Below are 22,473 nucleotides of genomic sequence, written 5' to 3'. Positions count from 1 at the left end.
GTAGCAGCAGATTACTGTGCATTTATAGAAGAAACATTACTTCCTTGCTGCAAATTTCAGCCAGTTAATACATTAAAAAACTATAAATACCAGGGATAAAAGACTGTGTAACTTGCAAAATTTTTTTCTACTGTATGGTATTCAGTACTTATTCCCACACTTACATGCTCATTAAAGATATATTAATAAAACATATCTTTTGGTGACTTTAGAGTTGATATGTAACAGAGAAAATGGAACAAAAGTGACTGAAAGAAATAGTTTTATTATTATATGTTTTTTACTGTGAGTTATAAAAGCTTTGTCAGATAAGGTTAAAAGTCATCCTTACTGAAGTTTTACTCAATCTTTTGGGATATGTAATCTTGCACATGAATTCACGTGAAATGAATAGAACACTGTAATTGAACTTACTTCAAGTATTAGACTATTTAGACCTGCTTTTGTAACTTTGCATAATGAAGCCATTGTAACTGCAGTTAAACTATTGCATCAAAGTCACTGTTTTGCCATTATAAAATGTTCCTTTAAATTAGGAACCTGGAGTTTAGGTTAGGAATAAAATAAAGACATTTCTATGTAGAATTTTATTATTGCAATTACACATAAAGCAGACTAATGCTGTCACTTGTGTATAAAATAATGATGGTGATAAACCCACTATATTTTGAAATTCTTTGCAGCTTGTGGTTCAGCGGCTTGGTTTTGACACCCGAGTAACTATCTTGGGTCACGTGCAAAGAGGTGGAACCCCTTCAGCTTTTGATAGAATTCTGGTGAGTGTTGCTAAAGTAATTACTCATGGCACCACATAGTACAATGACATTTTGATTATTTATTTGGGGATGGAGTTATTCTTTACCTGATAAACCTCACAACTCAAATTATTATCCTGCAGTAACTGTCTGAATAGCTCAAATTTAGAGTAGTGAATCACTTTGTGTGGAGGAATCTATATTAGGATTAAAATGCAAAGCTGTAAGAACAATCATCCATACTTAAGGGTATTGAACAGCACACAACATTCTCATCTTGCCAAGGAGTAATTGGTTTCAGCTTGATTTACTGAGAAATCAGGACCATTTCTGTGACTGGAATCCTCGTGCTTTTAAGTACTTACTTAAACACTCAAACATGATCTGTTTGCAGGCGAGTCGGATGGGCGTGGAAGCTGTGCTTGCCCTCCTAGAAGGTACTCCAGCTACCCCTGCCTGTGTTGTGTCTCTGTCTGGAAACCAGGCTGTACGTCTGCCTCTGATGGAGTGTGTGCAGATGGTGAGTTTATGGTGGCAAAAAGCCAATTTATAGTTGTTCATTTACTACAACAGACTACTGTATACAATAATTGTCTGTTTCATTAGGACACGAATGGGAATGTGTGCAGCACTTTTCCACATTTGGGAATGAGTAATGAAGTTCATGTGTGTTCTCTATGTGTTATTACTTATTTCCAAACTATCAAGGAACAAAAAATATATATCTTTTTAATTTGTTTTAAAATTTCGACTCACGTCTTCTCTTTATTGCTGCAACAAATTCTTCAGATGCTTGCATCCATTTCCACATCATGCACAAGTCAGGTTTCTGCACTAAAACTGTTCAAATTAAACTGAAAAAAGAAAATGCAAAATAGATACACTGATTTTTTTTTTTTTTTTTTTTGTCCCAGGAAGGCTTTAGTTGTTTGTTTCTACTTTCTTCTTTTCCTGTACACTGTAATTTATGCTGTCATAGGAGGTAGCTCATAAACTGGGGAAAGATCAGTATTTTTTCACTATGGAAATATATAAATATATGGGAATATATTAAATAATCAACTTTCTGTGTTTTTTAAATATACTGACTAATCAACTTGTTTTTTCAAGACTCAAGAAGTCCAGAAAGCCATGGACGAGGGAAGATTTCTTGAGGCTGTGAGGCTTCGTGGAAAGTATGGCCAATGGCTTATATCAATTTATTTACTCTATAAAAGCTGAACTGCTTTGCTGTTCTACTGGAATGTACCATTTTATTTTAAATATTTTACTATCCATATGATTTTATGTGTTTGAGAATAAGAGAGGAGACAGAAGAAGAGTTGCTTAAATAGAATAATTGAAATTTTTATTTGCATATAAACATGCAAAACAAAGAAAACTAGTTCACTGCTGTGTCAGACTAGTGACTGATAGTAGGCTAACTAGTCACAAAGTAAAGAGCTTCTATGCTGTGTGAGCTGACTGGTAGCAACCACATGTTTGTTTATTCGAGGTTTTGAGGCCAATCCTATGAGCTTGTTTGTAAGTAGCTGGTAGTTTTCCATCAGTAATGTTGGGGGGAGGCATTCTTCGCTCCTGTCAGGAGAACAGTTTGTGTTTCAAGTCATTTGATAGTAAAATGCCTTATCCCCAATCTGGAAAACTAATTTGCTAGCTATATAGTTAATTTATATTTTATCACTGTTATTATACAGGATTGAGTATTTTTCTGTGTTCTCTCATTTCCACTTTTTACTGTGTTTTGCATTTGTAATAACACTGGTGTTAATATTTCACCAAGTGTTGCTTTAAAATAACTATGAGTTGAAAATTTTACCATTTTATTTGCTTATCTTACTTACTTATTTATTTAGGAGCTTTGAAAACAACCTAAACACTTACAAATTACTGTCGCACAAAAAACCAGATGCCGAGCTTCCAAAGGTAAGGGGGTTTTTTTGAGTGTGCAATGTACGTCTGCTTTGGGGTATCCTAACAAATAGTGTTTTTTTTCTTCTCTGCCCCTCACCCTGCTTTAATACTCCCTTTAGTTTATAAAATTAGTTAAATATTATAGAGAAAGATGATTGAAACACACAGCTTTATTCTAATAATAAGTAACATTTTTTCAAAGTGAAAGACTGTTGTATGTAGAAAATGTCTGTGTAGACAGTTTTTTTCTGTCTTATATGTTGGGCCTCAATTGTTACAATGTCTGGTCCTGATAGTTACTGTTTTGCTCTCTGTTCCTCACTATGGAGAGAAGGAAGGGTGATGTAATCATGTTTAACACTCTGAAAATCTTGAGATAAAGGAAGATTCAATATTAAAAGAATTCTAACCTAACCCTTCCTTTTGAAGGACAAAATCACTTGAGCAAGGGCAATTCATGAGATAGAATATTAAAGACAGATGAATCACCTTTATCTGATCTAATCAGTCACTGTGCATAATACAGTAGTGGACATTTAGTTCTTTTCTTTGTAGTTCCTAAGTTTTGTGTAAGAATAAATTTCAGTTTATTAAGAAGCAGACACTAAATTTTGTGTGCAAACAAATTTTAGATGGTTTTTTTGGTTTTTTTTCATTAAATGTTTATTGAATAGTTCTGGGTTTGATCATCGTTGATGACTATGTCACATCACTGGTTAATTTCTCTTTTAGTTGAGTTTTGTGACCATTTGATACTTTATTTTCATAGTTATGTTGCTGTTATGGTTTTTTAAGATTTTTTCCAATTAAATGTTTGAGTAATGATTACTAATATCTTCTCAATGTTATTAAGGATAAAAATGGCATTGAAAATACAATAATGACCTAAGATTGACCTTCAAAAGATCAAGCAATTGAGGAATTTTTTGGTGGATATTTAACATTTTCTTTGCCAGATCAGGTGTTTGAGTGGTGGCTTTTTATATACCAATGCAAATTCAGGACTATTAGCATTGGGCTTTTGTATTTTGTTTTAAAATACTTTGGCCATACCTTCTCGTGATGAGCGGCATTAGGAGGAAATGTACGCCACTTGTAATTATTAACTACTTGGATCTGACCACGCTAAGCAAATCTGGGCTTCAGTAAAAGAGGTTGAATGAGAAGTAAAAAGTAGATGAAATGTGCATGTCTCAGGAATCGAAGAAAAAGCTGAACTGATGAGATCAGTAGAGCCACCTGAATGCTCTTCTTCAGCAGTGCTTCTGCACGTTTGGCTGCTTCTGTTTCCTTCGCATTTTTCGATCATCCTTTGGTTATACCAGCTCTAAAAAAGAAACTGTGTATATTTTGGTTTGGGTCTCATTTTCTGTCAGTTTGTTTGGGGGTGACAAGGGTGTGATGTTAGGTTTTTGTTTGCTTGTTTTGTTTTTATCAGGGGAGATTCCATGATCATTACTTGACACCTATGCTGTTATTTTTGTTTTGTATTCCTATCTTCTGGGATAGAGCTAATTAACTTCTAGCTCTGCCAAAGCACCAGACTGATACAGTTTTGTCATGTCAGTATTCGTAAATGATTTGGGGTCATCTTCTGATTGAAACCATGATGGATTTTAGTATATTTTGTGCAGATTGTCATGTTTTCTTGCATTTTTCTTACATAGTTTGTTGTCAATTAAATTCTCTTAGCTAAACTTATGCAGAGTGGTTAAACTTTCCCAAAGTTCAGGCACATACAGCTTTAATTCTTTACTTTTATTTTACTCTTAGTATTAATTTCAAAGGTGTAAAGATTAAACAAAACTAATAAGTAGCGATCCTTCATTATTTGCTTATGGATTATACCTGTTGTAAATCAACACTTACTGATGTCAGTGAAACTGTGTTGATTTATACTTGCTGACAGTTTCTTAATCAAAGAGAGTGGCCTGTGATTTATCTGGAAATGAGAATTCCATTTCAAGGAATGTGTGATGTACAAAAGATCTGCATTTCATTTTTTGGGGTTAAACTTTAATCCATAGATGCTTACTAGCATTTTACACCCAGCTGCACTCTGGCTTTATAAACCAAAATATTTATTATTTCATGTTACATTTTAAATACAACCTTCTCTCTTATGTTGCCTTTGGTTTAAATTGCAAGTGTATTTTTTTGATCTTTCAGACTTTTCAGTTCAAGTAGATTAGCTGCTTGCCTGGGATACTCATTAAACTTGGGGAGAGCAGTTATTTTGAGTCATTATAAAATTGCCATTATCTGAGAATGTATGGTGTTGTGAAATATGCTGAGTGCTCCTGTTTGCTGCTATATTGTCAGCTGCTTGAAAAACCTGGCCAGTAGCTTAATTTTAAAAGTTGTCTGTTCCGCTCTGCGTGGTAGTGATGATTCATATAAATGATGTGGTGCTAAAATCAGTTCCTACTCTTTTATCTTTTTGGTATTCAGGGCATTTCTCTAAAAAAAAAAAAATTACTGCTTTAATGGATTGAAGCTGATTGAATGGCATTGGCCAGGCTGGATAGAACTCAGAGCAGCCTGGTCTAGTGAAAGGTGCCCATGGCAAGGGGGTTGGAACTGGATGATCTTTTCCAACCCAAACCATTCTGTTTCGTGATTCTGTTTTCTGAACGTAGCTGATCTAGAATATAAAACCTGAATAACTTGCAAATGAAATTAAAACACAATAAAGTCTTACTTAAAACCAAATATTTTTTTCTTTTAGAACTGTTTGTCTCTGATTTTCTGCAAGTAGGGAAATACATGTCTGTATCTTCCAGTTAACTTTAAATCTTCAATGGATTTAGGGGCTTTGAAATTTCCTTTCCTGCATTCCAATATTTAGCAACTGCATATGATGTACAAATTAACCATGGTGTAGAAATTAAAAGTGCTTATTAAGTATTACTTTTATCTTTCAGACTAATTTTAATGTGGCAGTTTTAAATGTTGGTGCCCCTGCAGCTGGAATGAATGCCGCAGTGAGGGCTGCAGTGAGAGTTGGCATAACTGAAGGCCACAAAATGTTCGCTGTCATTGATGGATTTGAAGGTTTTGCTAGAGGAAAGGTCAGTATCACATGTGCATTAGCTAGTAATATGTACCTATCCCACACCATCACCTTTGTTTATGTTCTTAGGAGGTATGTTCTGTCATAAGTGCTGTGGGAACTGATATTGTAGGTTCTTTAATTTCATAAAGATGTATAAACCCCAAATTGTAACTGTATTTCTCAACTATTCAAGTCTGTAGAGTCATTTATACTGACTATTACTTACCACATGCTGCAGAGCTACAAAATTAGTTCAGATGAATCCTACATTTAAATATTGGTCAATGTTTAGCATATTGTAGGATTTCCACAGAATAACAGAATAATCTGATTCTGAACAGTGAGTTGTTGCATCTGTGTTCCTTTGCTATAAGAAACTTTGCAATGGTGCTTGTTGAGGGAGGAGGCTTTTTTATTCTCCCCCTAGGTGAGTTAGATTCTTCTATTCCTGTTTTAAATGTTAAGCATCAGCTGGTATACTGAAGAGAAACTGAATACAAGGCTAATGATGTCTATGCCTGGCTGGAGCCTCAGGTCCCAAAACTAACTTCAAACACTTCGTTTTAGGTTTTTGTGTTTCACATTCAGTGGGAGATGATGTGAGAATAGGATCAAGATATTGAACAAGGAGGCAGGGTTCATCATAGGCTGAAGGAAGAAAGAACAAATTTAATGGAAAGGGATTGGTAGTAATTTAAGAGAAATTGTTAATCTCTTGATGCTGTTTTATTTCTTTGCTGCATTCAGATTTTAGTGATGTCTGTGCCAAACAACTTGTTCAACAGTCTCACATGAAGTAGTACTTGGTGTTTGCTGCAGTTCAAGAGAAGTAATTGGATAATTACTTAACAGAATCTCCTCTTTCATTTTTATTCAAAGATAAAGGAAATCAACTGGGGAGATGTTGGAGGCTGGACTGGTCAAGGAGGATCAATTCTTGGTACAAAACGGTAACAAAAAATATTTTTCTAATTGATATGATGAACTCTAGGGTTTTGGGGATTTTTTAAAATCATTGTGTTCCAGCTTGGGTATCTTTATAGTACTGAACAAGCTCTGAAGAGAGAACGAAAATGGGAGTTGGAACCTCAACTTAAAACTTCCATGGGGTCCTTACACTTTAAATGATTGAAAACGTACAGTTTCTTTACAGCTGACATGATTCCTTACTGGTTGTCTGGAAGAGTTATTTGTATGAATAAATATTTAAAATATAAAATATTGTGTTGCCTGCTCAGTTTATGATTTCAGCTTAATAATTAGTTCTTATTGCTGCAGAGTCTGTAAATTTTTATTTTTCTTTTGGTTTCACAATTTTTAGTACTCTTCCTGCAAAATATTTGGAGAAGATTGCTGAGCAGATGCGCACTAACAACATTAACGCCCTTATGGTTATTGGCGGATTTGAGGTACACTGAAATATCTTATTGTGTCTAAGTAGAGTAGAATTCCTAAGAAAGTGAATAGACCGTTTCAGTTTTAACCCAATTTTCATTTAAAATGCATTTGGCTATAACTGTAATTGATACACAACACAAATAGTGTTTAGGGTCAGAAGTACTGTGAATCAGTGATTCTTTAGAAAGCTGACATTCAAAACAGTGACTGGAACTGTTAAATGCATAAATAAGGTGAACTTGCATTATATTATTTGTGTATTAAAATACAATCAATCAGTGACTTCTGTAGTGCAAGTTCCAGTCTGTATTGTATCAATTGTATCAATTGTAGAACATACTTGCAGAAGTTCTTGACTTTTAGTAGTAATTGCACTATGGTTCCTTATTTAAGCTGTTCTTCTCACATGGTGCATTTCAAAATCTGTAATTATCTAGAGAAGTATTTTCTCTTTTTTTTTTTTTTCTGTATTTTATGTTTGCTAGTGAATTTTTAAAATCTTGACTGAGGAAAGTATTCTCCTAGCAGAGAAGAACATGCTCCTTGCTTCTTGATTAGGAATGAATCATCCTTTTTGTCCAAGCTGCTAACCATGACCCTAACTCAGGAATTTTAAAATTTTTAAATGAGGAGAACCAGGAACTGTGTAAATGAGGCGTAACAGTAACTGAAGCTTGGGGAAGTTTGTGTTGTAAAAAGCACTTTGTTACATGTAAATTATATATTCTGTTGAAAATGAATATTGTATTTATTGTTTGTTCTCAACTGTATACCCATTTTTAATGCTCTCTTTTTTGTGTCTGTGTTAGATTTTAGTAGTTCTTAGTGCTCTGACTTGCTGAAGTGTGCTGTGGTAGAAATGGCTCCCCGTGTGGCCCTTCCCATTTTGTCACTCCAACTCTGCCCTTTATTCATCCTAATTTTTCACCCAATGCCTGTGCCCAACAGGCTTACCTTGGACTTCTGGAATTGTCAGCTGCCCGGGAGAAATATGATGAATTCTGTGTTCCAATGGTTATGGTTCCTGCAACTGTATCCAACAATGTACCGGGTTCAGATTTCAGCATTGGTGCAGATACTGCTCTGAACACTATAACTGATGTAAGTCTGCTCTGGTGTGTGCACTACTAACAAAGCAGTTCTGTTTAAAACTGACTCAGTTGGCTACAACTGGATATTTTTGTAGACCAGAACTTCGGAAATGTAATCTGGAAAATTATACTTAGTCATCACAGCCACATTCATGACACCTATTTAAAAAAGAGGAAGTCTAGGATCCTAAGTACTTCCATTAGATTTCCTCTAAAACTAGAATGACCTGTAAATTTTTAAACTACAAAATAAGATAACATCTGTCTGTTGTATACTACAGCTGAGACTTGATGATCATTTGGTGCACTGTAGAGGGGAAAAAATCCCCATCCATTGTATGTAGTGTCAGTATACCCAGCTGCAACAAACACTGAGGGTGCTCTCTTCAGAAAGAGATCCTTAGTTTTATGTGTCTTTATTCCTTTAAGAGAATATGTGAGGTCCATATTTCTCTAAAAATAGGAATTACATTTATTCTACTAATAGTATATTTAACAAAAAGAGGTGTTATGAAGTATCTTTTAAATAATCAAATCCAGTAGTACAATATAAATTAAAAATTGCATTATTAATCTGTTATGAGCCAAAGCTTCTTAACTTTGAATGTGACAGAGTGCTGGAGAAAGCTGCCTAAAGAAGGTGTGGAGTCTCCTTCTCTGAAGAGAAGTTTATCTTTATGCTTTAGCAGGGGGGTTAGAGTAGATGATCTCCAGAGGTCCCTTCCAACCCCAACCATTCTGTGGTTCTCTGGTTCTCTAATACTAAACTCGGTTGGGCAGAAAGCATAGTCAGTTGGACAAAAAGAGTTTCAAGTTGCTTTTGAAACTTAAATGACATTTCTCCTTATCATTTAGATGTATTTGAAAATTTTAATCATGACATAGTATTTCCAAAAATTTGAAGGATTTGTCAAATCCTGCCAACTTCAAAAGCATTACTATAATTTTCACTTTTTTTTTTTTTAACTATACCAATAATTTTACTTTTAGCGAAAGAAACCTTTCAGTTAGAAAATACAAGTTTCCTTAACTATTTCCTTAAATAAGACTGTAAGCTAACCAAAATTTATTGAATATATTCTTTATAGAGAACTTAGGTTAGAAATGTTGATGTTGTTTCCAGTTCTGGTAAATAAAAATATCTCTCAAAAATGACTGATGACAGACTAAGGTGAGTAAAATAATTGTGCAAAACATCTGCTTTCCTTCTTCTCTTATCTTTATAAGCTTTGTTAACTTAACTGATTTCTTTTTATAGGTTATTTCATGTAGAGGGATATATTGTAGTCAGTCTCTCTCTCCTTGTTGCTTTAGTTTACTTTATATTTAGGTTTCTAGATATCATCTACCTTCATTAGATAAAATATCATTATTTCCATATTTTCAATGCAGTAGTTGAAAACTTTTCAAAATTATATTTTTTTGCTAATAGCTTCAGTCTTGGTTTTTTACATTTCATTTTGCCTAGATTTTTCTCAGAAATAAAGACAAAAAGTAATGGCTTTGCAAGATTTAGATTTGGTTGAGCAGAAAATAAAATTTGGGTGTTTTTTGTGGGAAGTAGCAGGCTTTTGCATTGAGGAAACATTTCTGCTTGGTATCTTTGCAGTTTTCTGCTCCGATTGTTTGAACACGGTTCACTAAAACTGCCAGTGAGAAAAATCTATCCGTTAATTCCCATGTCATGCTCAGATCAGGTTCAGTAGGAACTGAGCCCCGTGTTAAATGTGACCGATAGGCTCGATACACGTCACACAATCGACTGTGGTAAACGAAAGTAGGAGATGGATAATTGTCCATTAGATCTAGTTCATATATAGTTTTTTATTCTTATTACCACTGTTAGGTCAATAAATGCATCATAGTTTTTGGTGTCCTCAGAGTAGTAGTACCTCTTCTGAACACCAAAATGCATCACGCTTTAATTTTTCTGTGGTACTGTTTGTTCTTGTAAGATCTTGACAACTTGTAGTTAAGGTAAGTACAGTTGTACTGGGTAATAAGGGCTTGTTGGTGTTTGGCATTATTAGATACCTGTCAGCTGTTTATAACTTGTCAAGGCATGTAAATGGCTTGTATGTGTGTGTATATATATATATATATATATATAGGCATACAAGATAAATTTTTTAGGATGGCAGGATTAAGAACATGAACTTCGAGTTTCCTATGAAATGGAGCATCACTAAAATAACTACCGTAATAAAAATACCTATATTTTCAACTTTATGTTGCTAATTCAGTGAAATGAATAGAATATTGTTTCAGGCATCAGGAATGTGACAACCAAGAAGTGTTAGGTTTTTTCTTACAGAACTGTGAAGGATGCAAATTTCTTTCCAGATGCAAGTTGGATTACTTAATAGTGATCAAAAAGAGACCTTAGCAATACATTTTGCAGGTGGAACTGAAAAGCACCAACCTAGTCTGTAATTAATTAAGCAGAGTGAATTAAAAGTTAGACTCTTCCAGCAGCTTACCATGGAAAGGATGAAAATTTAATTTGAAAACAAAACCTACTGATAGGCTAGAGGAAATGGATGGAAAAAGGGATAAACACCCACAAGGTACAGAATAAAATTCATTTGATTTGAGGAGATGTAGAAATGAATGAGGGAATGAAAAAGGTATTAGCAAGAGATTGAGAAAAATGGAACCTGAAAAAGGAAGAGGCTAAAACTTGAATGTGTTTCTTTGACAACCTGTCTTTTACTGTCAACAAAGGGAAGGGGGTACAGGCTGATGAATTGCTTTTGTGGGGAAATAATAGCAAACAGCCCCCATGGAGCAATGAAAGCTACAATTATATTGCCTTAAGGCAGCCTCCACACATTTACCTTGGAAAGCACAAACTCCTGTACCCTCCCAGTAAATGTGACTCCACATTACTCTGAACTAGGAAGCTGAAGATGAGCCTGTTCATGTTAGTTACTTTTGCATCTGCTTCAGTCCTAGCAACAGCTGATGTGAAGCAAGGGCAGTAACTCCAATCCCTTCCATGATGGTTTGCATTTAGATACAGTCAGCAAACCAAAGTCCTTGCTTGACTGCACATATTTTTATGAAGCATCCTCGGTTATAACAATAACCTTTTTAATAAAACAAGTCCAATAAAAGGGTTGGAAATTATTAAACCACTTTATTAACATTATCCTTCTATGATTTTACTGTAGTAATTCTTTACAAAAAATAGTTGTATAACTAGTTATTAAAACCACTGATCACTTGCTTACCCTATAGAATTAAGTGACCCTACATTGAAAGCATTTTCATATTTTGCCACAGTGATGCAAAGACGTTGCATACAGTCATCTAATGCTCATGCTTGGTGAAGGTATAGTCTTTGGATATGTTGGCTGAAATCACTTGCATCAAATAAAATGTCAATATTTAATGCAAGTAAAACATATCTTAAATGCATCTTAACATATCATAATTACAGACTAACCAATTATGTTAGTTATTTCCTCCCAAAGCTCCCTTCAGTTTGGTTTTCCAGAAGTCTCAGTATAAAACATTTTAGAGAAACTCATGTTTTGCAGATCTATAGTAAGCCATGTGGTTTTACCAAACCACTATGACTTTATTTTTTTGGTAGAAATGAAAATGCAAAGCAGTCTGACTGAGTTGAGTTGGACCAGGCAATTACAGAAATGTCATCAGTGAGGTCTCATCTACTCAAAAATCAAAATCCCCACATTTGTTGCTCCTGTGACTGTACTGCTTCTCAGCTTTACGGATTGGAAAGGTCAGTCTTTTAGGCTGTATTTCAGCCTTGAAATAGAGGTACATCCTAGCACTGAGCTTCACTGAAAATTGCATTTGCAAGATATGCAAGAAGAGATAGATTTCAGAAAGTCAGTTTGCACTTCTGCACCAACAGCCAAAAATAACCTGTCCTCACTAACAGGATCTGCTCTTATCTGGGATAGAGATCAGAACTCTCACAGGTGAATTTTTTTCCCATTATTTTCTTCTAAGTTATTGCTTAAATCGGTCACTGTGTAGATATGCCTGGACATACCTTGATAGTTATCTGATTTTGATCTGCAATAGTTTACTTCTCTGAACTGATTTGAGAAATTGAGAAAATGAGACTTCTGTGAACATCAGTCCTTTCAGGGAGAAATATGGAGAAAAAGTAGTGTACTATGTAATCAGACTTTCTTGCAGAGAGTCATTACATAGTCAGTTTGAAAAACTGTCACACATCATGAGAGATGCTGATTAGATTAGAAATAATTGGAATAATGTAACTAAAAAAATGTATTTACTGACTTAAACCAGCTGCAAAATCTTAACCTTTATTTTGGCATGATCATTTATTTAGTAGAATCTTTCAAAGGATCTACAGCTGCTTTTCAAAGAATCCTTGAACTATACTTGCAGACTTTATTAACCCATCCATGTGCACATATTCCTGGATTTTTCTGGGCCTGTATCCAGTCTGTGTGCATAGAGGCAGATGTGTGATGTTGATAGAATCCTTGAAGGCATGTGCAAACTTTTTTCCCTTTTCTTGGTGGAAGTAGATGTGTGTCTTGATAGGATAACATAGTTTTTTAAAAAGCATCTTTAAGCATTTCCTTCAAGTGGCAAGGGTTTTACTGGTTAACTTTCTGAGCTCCTTAACATGTATCGAGCTTCCTTCTTCAAGTGCTTTTTTGTGGAATGGTTTCCAGTCTGGCCTTATGCCATCCTTTTCTGCCCAGCTGCTTCAAACCTCTCTGCAGTGCACACTTCACGTTCAGTCTGTGCTAACTTCTACTAATCCTCTGCTTTTCTTCAAAGAGCATTGTGCCAATGCAACCCCAGTGCACTGTTGTGGTATGAACAGGATATTTTCCCCCTCCCCAAATAATCTCACCAATTGTATTTGCTCGGGCCAATGGACAGCCACGTTTACCATCACATGCCAGGAGTCATTAGCAGAGCAGTCCAAAGACAAGGAATGTGTCACTCACACTTGTACCACTGCTTCAGGCCTATGAAAGTTGTCTGCAGCTCCACGAGGCACGTTCCCGCTTTGAGGAGTTTAGCGTTCCTATCTGTATGTTGCCTGCTACTATTAGCAACAATGTGCCCGGCACAGACTTTAGCATTGGTGCCGACACTGCCTTGAATGCTATTGTGGAGGTAAGACTGTGTATCTTTTAAAAGTTAAGATGATAAAATGTGTAAGAATAGGATACTTAAAGACCTTGAAATGTTTAGTTTTCCAGAGTAACTCAGTTACTGTATTTTTTTATGGTTTATATTTTAGAAGTTTTCCAAGGCTGATTAAAAATTAACCTTATGCAAAGTATTATGTTGTGTGTTTAACTTTTGGGTACTCTGTTCTGTTCTTCAAGACTGCTGCAGTAGTGCTTAGAGTATTTGCTTTTACTGAGAATAAAATATTTTGCTTGGTTTAAATTCATTTTTATCTTATGTATTAGGTAAAAAAAGAATGCACGTGTTTTATAAATAAATGCCCCATTTATTGCATGAACTACTGACCAAGCTCAGTGCAGTAGAGCATTTTAAGTACATGATTAAGATTAAACATATGAATAATCCCATAGACTCCATCAGGCTTAATATATATTAAGTGTGTGTAAATGCATGCATAGCATAAGCACTTAAGTCTGTCACTGATGTTTGACTAAACAGTTCGAGGCCAGAACTTGCTATGAATGAGTTTTTCATTTCAGTCAAAACAATCAGTTTTCTAGTTTTAGTCTGCCATAACTTTTTCCCTTGGGTACAACTGCTCTGCGAGCACTCTCAGTTGTTCACTTATCCTATCAACTCTGCTGGTGACACAGCAAAGGGAACTGAGCTGAGGTCTAATTCAAGCAAATGAGTAAATCTGTGAACAGTTCTGGGTTTTATCAAACCCCTCATTAGCAATCTGTATAACTAATTATGAAGTAATTGGCCAAGAAAGCCAGTCTGGAGATGCAGGGGGTTGAGAAATGCAGGTTTGTTTTCCTCCTCTAATACAGTGTTACTTCTTTATATACAGTGAAAAAGGTCCAGTAGATAACTGGAAGAGCTGTGTCAGAATACAGGATTGCCTGGTCCTTGGGAGCTGCAGGACAGCATCCCTGGGGTGAAGATGTCCTAAGGTGTAGTGAGGGCACATCATAGCAATACGTCTGTAGGCAGGACATGGGTATTTTTACCACTCCATTAGCTGCTCTCCCTTAGCCTGACATTTATAGAAGTAGGTAAGTCTGCTAATAGTGACCTCTAATAGTGATGCACCTTTAAAAGTGAAAACATTAAAACACAGTGGGGCAACAAATGATTGCATATAATGCTGCTTCCTTTTATTTAATTTTTTTATTATTATTATTAATTGCAATCTGTACAGCTTTCAATAAAGCTCTTAGTAAAAAAGGTATCTAAGTTTATTGTGGTTAGTTTATAATTGGTTATGGTAACAATAAAACACTGTTGGTGAAGTTTTGAATATCAGGATTTTTTGTTAAGCTGGATCAGTTCATATGAAGCTCAACTAGCAATGGAATTCCAAAGATTGCTCAAAAAAGGGTCCACTTTCCTTCATGTTAAAGGTGTCTGAAACCCGCACCAAGCATTTGAGGTTTGGCCTTTCCAGCCTGTAGAGTAGTATATGAATTAATGATTTGTCCCATTTCTGTATTTGGGTGTTTCTGTCACAGTCATTCTGAGAAAGCAGGAATAGTGAAAAGTTTCTCCTATGTCTTTTGTACAGTCAAGAATAAAACCTCTTCTAAGTAGATCTAAGTGGTTAGTCCCATAAGCAACTAATGATTTACATCCTTGCTAAGAACCTGGAGATCCTCAAAAGGAAAAAAATTGCACTCTACTACCAGCAGCTGGAAAACTTTTTTAGAAATCTTGGGGTTTACAAATGTTTTAAGTCTCTCAAAATGGTGAAAATCTTCACATGTGTTTATTTACTTAGGGTCTAAAGCCAAGATTTTTTTTCTTGTAAGTTAAACATACCTATCCAGTTCCAGGCAGCTTTTTAAAAGTGAGGTAACACTGGTTCAGTTCTGCAGTATTCTGAAAAAATTCTCATGAAACAATATCTGAAATGGCAAAGAAAAGTACTTGAACACGTTGTAAAATCCTAGACAGGTAAAAGAAAGTTTGTTTTGAAAAACTGATAGTAGGCTTTTGTGACATAGTTTGTTACGGAGATACTTTCTGCTTAGGATAACAGAATAACAATTCGTATTCTCAGTAAATTCATGTGAATTCTGCATCTGTGTTCATCTATGAAAATATAAAAATAAAATATATATAAATTAAATTACATGTGTATCCTTTGCTAGCTGTACTTAGTCTTTCTATGCATTAAACTGTATTTTTTTAGAAGTTCTAGGATTTGTTTATTATTTTAAATTTTCTCATGTATCAATTAATTATGTGTTCTGTGGTCTGTTAGATATGGTTTTAAAGACCATATTGCTCACAATCTGCATTTCAGCCTGAAGTAGTATTTTCAGTTAGCTGAATGGCTGTAAAAACCTCAAATATTACAGCATCTACAGTTATCTACTTATTCAGGAAATCAGTAATGCATGGGAATTTTTAAACGTTACCATAATTCAGGTTTCAAGATGACAAACTTCCCAGGTACTTCTGTTTCCGTTTTTTACTAAACAGAACTGGTGTTGGGACGATACATCAGTTTCACAAAATCCTTCCTGTCATAAAGCATGGTACATCCTATTTATTTATTTCTAAGACAAGGAAATGGGATATTTTTATTTCTCTTACTTGCTTTTTGAAAGGAAGATACATTAATTGATGACTTTTAAAATAACTTGGAATGGCGGAAAAATTCATTCCAGGAGTTGATTTTGTCAAATAGATTTTTGAATATTATTAAAACCTAGAGGTGTATTGTAACCTATTACCTAGTTTCTGTATTTTCCTAAGTTTCCTAGGTCTTGCCACACTGGAGATTGTTACTTTCCAAGTCTCTTAGGCAGCTCTAATAAATACTGCTTTTAATTGGTTTCATGTAAGCAACACATCTCCTTGTAGAGAACATTCCTTATGCTGATCAGAGTAAGGTGCAGATGAAGATTGCAGTCTTTTTATAGTATGTACCTATTAGTAAAAAAACAAAAACATTTTAAAACATGCACCAGTAGTGCTTGAAATAAAAATATTTGTGTAGATATTGTTACTGAAAGTAATTGGGCAGCACATGTTCAGGACTTACAAAGTTGTAACTGTTCAGTATGGTTGGGAATTTCAACTTAAACAAACTTCAGTACTGAATAGAGTTAAAGAAGAGAAATTTACTCATACCAGAATTTATTATAAAGCTCCATTATATCAATTTGTATCTGTATTTAAAAACACAGATACCCAACTGTTAAGTCCATTTACAAACTAAAATGAGCTCTTGTTTTAGTATTTGCAGGAAGAAAATAAATGAGAGTTGATAGTAAAGAAACATTTTATTTTGACTCTGCTGTTCAGCGTATGATTTATAAGAAATACTTTATTTGGTAATTATTATAGTTAAATGCAAGTTATGCAATTTTGGAATTTTTAAGTATTTTCTAATTATTTTTTTTTTTTTTTAACCAGTAAGTGATGCAAAGTTGCATGACATACAATAACATAAAATTCGGGCTGTTTTTAAATGTATACTTAGAACATCTTGTCTCTGACCAGACGTGTGACCGGATCAAACAGTCGGCCAGTGGCACCAAGCGCCGCGTGTTCATCATCGAGACCATGGGTGGTTATTGCGGTTACCTGGCCAACATGGGGGCCCTGGCAGCAGGAGCTGATGCTGCTTATATCTTTGAAGAGCAGTTTGATATTCGAGAGCTCCAGGTATACAGCATTGGAAACATTTTGCTCGTTTTTAAGTAGATCCTAAAATCGTTGTACATCATGTGTGTACTTGAAGTAAATGGCTCATTTAAGGAAAAAGTTTATATTGTATCTAAAAGCTGTGCTTGTCATGGTGGTTCTTACGCCATAATATAAAGGAACATAGCTATTGACACCAAGTTCAGTAAATGACAAAAATAATAGTGTCAGCCATTGAACTCTGCTAGATAAATTGTTTAATTTTTAGTCTTTTGACTAAAACTCAGATTAAATGAACAGACTTGGGTAGTTTTAAAATAAAACCAAAAATAGAGCTAAAAAAAACCCCCAACAATTCTTTCATTATGGTAGAGCTGTGTTAGAAGGCTGTTCAGGTCAGGAGCTGACCAGTTTGTCAGGTTTGTTGGGTACTGACTGTTACCAGAGCTATTCAGAGCATGTCTGGAGGTGTTACTAAAATAAAGACCTCAGGCTTTAGGGATTACGGATTAGGGTGTTTTACATACACCAGCTGACACGGAACTTGTCTCCTGTGAGGACTTCTGCAGTAGTTGGTGAGAGATGCAGTCATAGACAAATGCAAAGCTAAACCAATAGAAATATCCTGAAAAGCAGAGATGTGCAATGAACCATAACTTATCCCCACTCATTTTTCAGTGGCATGTACTCATCATATCCTGTAGGGGAATACCAGCACAGCATGGTATCCATAACAGGACTGTTGGCAGGACTGGGAGTAAGGCCAGCTGTGGTCTTCTGTGACAGTTTCTGTATTTTTATGTGTATCAAGCTTGATGCTCTACCAGTATAGCACATAAAAACACTTTTTTTATAAAAGTCAGTTACTTGTAATGTAGAGGAGGATGTTAGTTCTAGCCCAAGATGAGTAGCCATACACACCATATTATCCTGGATCTTCAAAATTCTCAGTTATTTGAATTTGCACACAATGCTCTATGTGGAATACTTGACAGAGGTTTTCAGGAAATGTAGGCTCATAAAGGTTGTTTAAGAGTTCTGTGTGGCTCTTTGAAAATAGTTTTGTTGTTTCTAGGCTAATGTGGAACACTTGACTGAAAAAATGAAAACCAGTATCCAGCGTGGTCTAGTGCTGAGGTAGGTAAAGGTAATTGTAATAGATGGAATCAGTGATACTGAGCATTTCCAGACGGGTTTGGCTGCTTGGCCACTTGGAATGACGCTCCCAAGTCTATACTCTTCGGTTGTTCCTTTAGCATGAGGTTTTTAGTAAAGCTGTTACTCCAGAAGGCAACTCTGGGACCTGTCTGGAAGCTTAAGTCCAAAACTTACTTCTTTCTGTGTAAGTATATTTGCACTGTAGTCTAATATTTTATCCTGTTTTCAGTCTGTTTTCTTAGCAGGTTTGTCTTTTATTCTAGATTCTTTCTTACTACAGGTAGTGTGCATCGTAAAGGTGTACACGTACAATATGGCTTTTACAATAAAAATGCTGCTTAGATTTTAGAAGATAATGTAGAATAAAATACCTTTCAGAAATGAAAATATTTAAAATATATTATCATGGTTTAAAATCATACTTCTGTAGGCAGCCTATAGCTTCTCTCTTCCTTGAGCATTTGTTTTCAGTTTGCCAAATAGTGTAGGGCTGAAAATTAATACCACTATAACCTGTATGAGGGTACCATTATATTTGTTCAGGTTCTACTAGTTAAATGACTGGGGTGAAAAATGTCCTACATTTACAATATTAGTAAGGAATACTCTAAAGGTCCTGTTCAGTATCCATGTTTTGATAAAGGGCAAAATGATGACACTGGAGGTCAGTGACTTTTAGTGGAGTTTTTCCTCTGTGTAACGAATTTGTCAGACTTAAAACAATTACTTTTCACTGCCTTAGTCAACAGTGACCTTCCAGCATTGTAAGTGCAGTAACAGTAATGCAGACTGCAAAATTCTGAGCAAGTTACAGGGAAGTGAGCATGTGTGATTAGATGAAAATGTCAAAGCCAGGATTACTGGTATCAAGAAAATGGGGAAAACACTTGTCATTCAACAGCTGTAAAAGCATCCAGTATTTCATAGTAAATTTGCTAAGTGTACCTGGCCTTAATTGTTACAGAAATGAGAACTGCAATGAGAACTACACAACTGACTTCATTTATCAGCTGTATTCTGAAGAAGGAAAAGGAGTGTTTGACTGTCGAAAAAATGTATTGGGCCACATGCAGCAGGTAAATACGACCTTAAAGTTATAGACAAGACAAACTGTATGGACAAAGAGCATACACTCTTCAAGCATTCAAAGAAGTCTGACTCAGGATTAAAGAAAAAAAAGTGTGGATTTCTGTTTGTAGGTAACTCAGAAGTTCTGAGCTTCTTTTTAGCATGAGATTTTAGTGCAATCCCTGTTAAAAAAATCTAGGGAAAATATGCATTAGATTCTTAATGATCTTCATTTTTGTTCCTCTTCTGACTATATTAAGCAACAATTCCACTTTTTCTTATTCTAATACATTCTTGTAACACACTTATCTGCCCATCCATAATGTATCTGCCTTCTGAGCCCTGGGAAGAGATTGGATTTCATTAAGGAAATCTGTGCAGATGGATGTTTTTGTGGAAGAGAGAGTAGTGGGGTACTCCTTTGGCCTCTGAACTACATTTCTTTATCTCTCAATGCAGCTTGTTAGTGGGCAGAGAGGGAGTTTCTGATTTGGCTACACTTACCACCAAGGCTGAGGTGGAGGAAAGGGCCAACAGTGCCCTCTGTTCATCTAAGTGAGATGTAGCACTGATTCCATGAGAATTCTGCAGGTCCTGAATGCAGTTTTTTAAATGCCTTAGATTGATGTATGTGCTGGTGGTTTTTGATTTATTTATGTTGCCAAGTGGGGGAAATGAAAATAAGAGACAGAGCAGGCCATTAGCAGAGATGCCTGATAAAACAGACACAGATCCTGGTTTGATAACTGAATTAACCCACGCTTAAACTTTTACACAGGGTGGAGCACCTTCGCCATTTGATAGAAATTTTGGGACAAAAATTTCAGCAAAAGCTATGCAGTGGATCTCCACAAAACTGAAAGAAACCTACCGGAAAGGTGCAGAAATGTTTCATGTAATCCCTTTGTTACTGTATTTGATTGTCAGTTTATAAGACTACTCCACTATGCAAACATACAACGTTAAGTAAGTCAGTGTATTTCTTGCCCTCTTGATGTGTTTATTATTCGGTAGTGCCTTGCTGTGCTTCCTGCTGTATGAAGATTTCCTCTTGAGCAAGGTCAATAATTCAGATAGCTGTTATATCATCTTTCTTTTAAAAAAAAATGCTAGTGTGATTGCAGGTTTTCATGCTGCAGGAACTGGTGCTTATATAGTTACATGTGTTCTTCCTTTTTGTTTCATGCTGCCTTTATGGGAGACAGAAGCAGGTAATGTGCCTTCTTCAGGAGTTTTTGTAAAGCACGATTTCCTACAATCTAATTTAAAACCGGATGCTAAAATTCAGTCTTATTGTTGCTTAATTGCACTGTGATTGCATTGCTAATTACCAAAGCTAAGCTAAAAAAGTGAAGATCTAACCCTATTAAAGCACTAATTGATGATCATTCTGTTAAGTAATCAGTAGCTAAAATAAAGCTGCTGTAAGCTTTTGATTCAGTTTAATTACAGAAAAATGGTATTTGCCCTTGTACACATGAGAAAGAAAGATCCTGAATTACTTCATTCTTTTTAGGAAAAGTATTTGCCAATACCGATGACTCAGTGTGTTTGCTGGGAATGCGCAGACGCAACCTCGTGTTCCAGCCTGTGGCTGAGCTCAAGACTGAAACAGACTTTGTGTATGTATTTGCTGCTTCCATGTCAAGCACCTCGGCACAGCCTTCCCTTCACCTCTTCAAACACTTTCCTGCAGTGCTCACACTGTTTGCCTCACCTCTCACTGCTGCAGGCTTGGGCCTGCCTTTGGCCACTGATTCACTCTGATTTGTTCACACTGGTCTTTTCCCTTCGTGCTTTCTCCTCATCCTTATACTTGCAAGTCTCTCACTGTGAGTTCTGGGACTCTGCTGCCTTTTTGAACAAATTGTTCTAATGCCTGGAATTACTTCTGGTTGAGTGGGGCAGCATTTTTGTGCCAAATTCAGTATTATGCTTACCTGTAAATAACATCTTCCAGGATACTGTCCTTAATTTTCCCCATTTTGGATCAGTGTTTACATCCCACCATAAAGGTCAATGTCTGATCCTGTTTATAAGGAAGGTGTTTGCCTTACCCCCCGTGTATATCAGTCAATGACCTCCCTGTTTTCCCCACCAGGCACAGGATTCCCAAGGAGCAGTGGTGGCTGAAGCTGCGACCGCTGATGAAGATCCTGGCCAAGTACAAGACTAGTTATGATGTGTCAGACTCAGGCCAGCTGGAGCACGTGGCCATGCTCCCCAAGGAAGCAGTGCCCGCACCCATCTAAACACATCACATTTAGATCGTTGTCATAGATGCACATTGTGAGTAACAATGCTTTAGAATCGTTACAGCTTTGTTTTGTAACATTTAAATTATTGTTCCAGCACTTTATGTGAAACAAGACGTTCAGCTGTCACACAGATTTTGTCCTGTATGTGTGTTATGTTTGAGACAAACCCTTGCATCTAATGGAAGAGCACCAGTTACTGATTCTGCCCTTTAACAAAGCAAGTGCAACACCGTTCTATGCACTCTGTAAGTTACTCATCTACTGCACTTTGTTTCAGAGTACTTACACCCCAAAACTAAGTGTAGATGGCTAGCTTTGTGTTGAGTTACAGGATGTGCTTAATGTTCCTGAAGTGAAATAAAGTACTGTTGCAAACATCACGTGTGATGTGTCACAAATTGTGTTCACCTGCTTTTAAACAATTAGGGAATGACACCTGGTGAAGGATTCTCCATACACACTAGTGAAGGAAAAAAGAAACTGCTGTTTTGCCTTGTACAGGAATGATAAAACTATTGTCTTGGGGATGGGAACAGGGAGGAGAAGCTTCAACAACTTGAAGCAAGTACCAGGTTATACCCTTCTGAATTTCATGTTTCCATTTTCTCAGAGCTCAAGATTTTCTCAGATTTTCTTATTTTCTCACGAGTATTAAAAAAAACTACCATAATGATCAAAAATAATAATATGATTTTTGAAATTAGGCTGCCAAACAGCCAAAACTGTTTCCTCATGCCAGCTTATATTACCTGGACCTTGACAGGAATTTAAATACTAAACCGTGTAATACCAAAATATGACTGAATGCTGCCCAAATTGGCAAACTAAGCTGAACTTAAAATAGACTGTCCCCTGATTCATTAGGGATTCGCCCACTGCACTGCAGTTCACTACACACACAGCTCAACATGAGGTGGAATGTACTGTCACAGACTCCTGGCTGTAGGTGGCTTATGCAAAGAAAG

General features: G+C 35.9%; 1 protein-coding gene across 4 annotated transcripts in view; it reads left to right on the top strand.

The window, feature by feature from the left end:
- The window catches only part of PFKP (phosphofructokinase, platelet), a 44,630-nt gene extending 22,742 nt beyond the window's left edge, over positions 1-21,888 (top strand). The window contains exons 9-23 of one of the 4 annotated variants that reach the window (XM_050332351.1): positions 684-776; positions 1,150-1,275; positions 1,866-1,930; positions 2,612-2,681; positions 5,594-5,740; positions 6,604-6,674; positions 7,046-7,133; positions 8,071-8,223; positions 13,197-13,349; positions 16,881-17,045; positions 18,100-18,161; positions 19,147-19,258; positions 20,029-20,128; positions 20,767-20,872; positions 21,352-21,888. In XM_050332351.1, the coding sequence (XP_050188308.1) occupies positions 684-776; positions 1,150-1,275; positions 1,866-1,930; positions 2,612-2,681; positions 5,594-5,740; positions 6,604-6,674; positions 7,046-7,133; positions 8,071-8,223; positions 13,197-13,349; positions 16,881-17,045; positions 18,100-18,161; positions 19,147-19,258; positions 20,029-20,128; positions 20,767-20,872; positions 21,352-21,502 (1,662 nt within the window). In that variant the 3' untranslated portion in view covers positions 21,503-21,888. Of the gene's footprint in view, positions 1-683; positions 777-1,149; positions 1,276-1,865; positions 1,931-2,611; positions 2,682-5,593; positions 5,741-6,603; positions 6,675-7,045; positions 7,134-8,070; positions 8,224-13,196; positions 13,350-16,880; positions 17,046-18,099; positions 18,162-19,146; positions 19,259-20,028; positions 20,462-20,766; positions 20,873-21,351 lie in introns of those variants that run through there. The other 3 variants (XM_050332339.1, XM_050332331.1, XR_007630895.1) reach the window with 3 other exon arrangements.
- The last annotated feature ends 585 nt before the right edge of the window (positions 21,889-22,473 follow it).

The sequence above is a fragment of the Myiozetetes cayanensis genome, unplaced genomic scaffold (genome assembly GCF_022539395.1).
Source record: "Myiozetetes cayanensis isolate MyiCay16 unplaced genomic scaffold, myiCay2020 scf1, whole genome shotgun sequence".
NCBI classification, from domain to species: domain Eukaryota; kingdom Metazoa; phylum Chordata; class Aves; order Passeriformes; family Tyrannidae; genus Myiozetetes; species Myiozetetes cayanensis.
The sequence above is the reverse complement of the archived record's forward strand: the minus strand, read 5'-3'. Positions and strand labels throughout refer to the sequence as shown.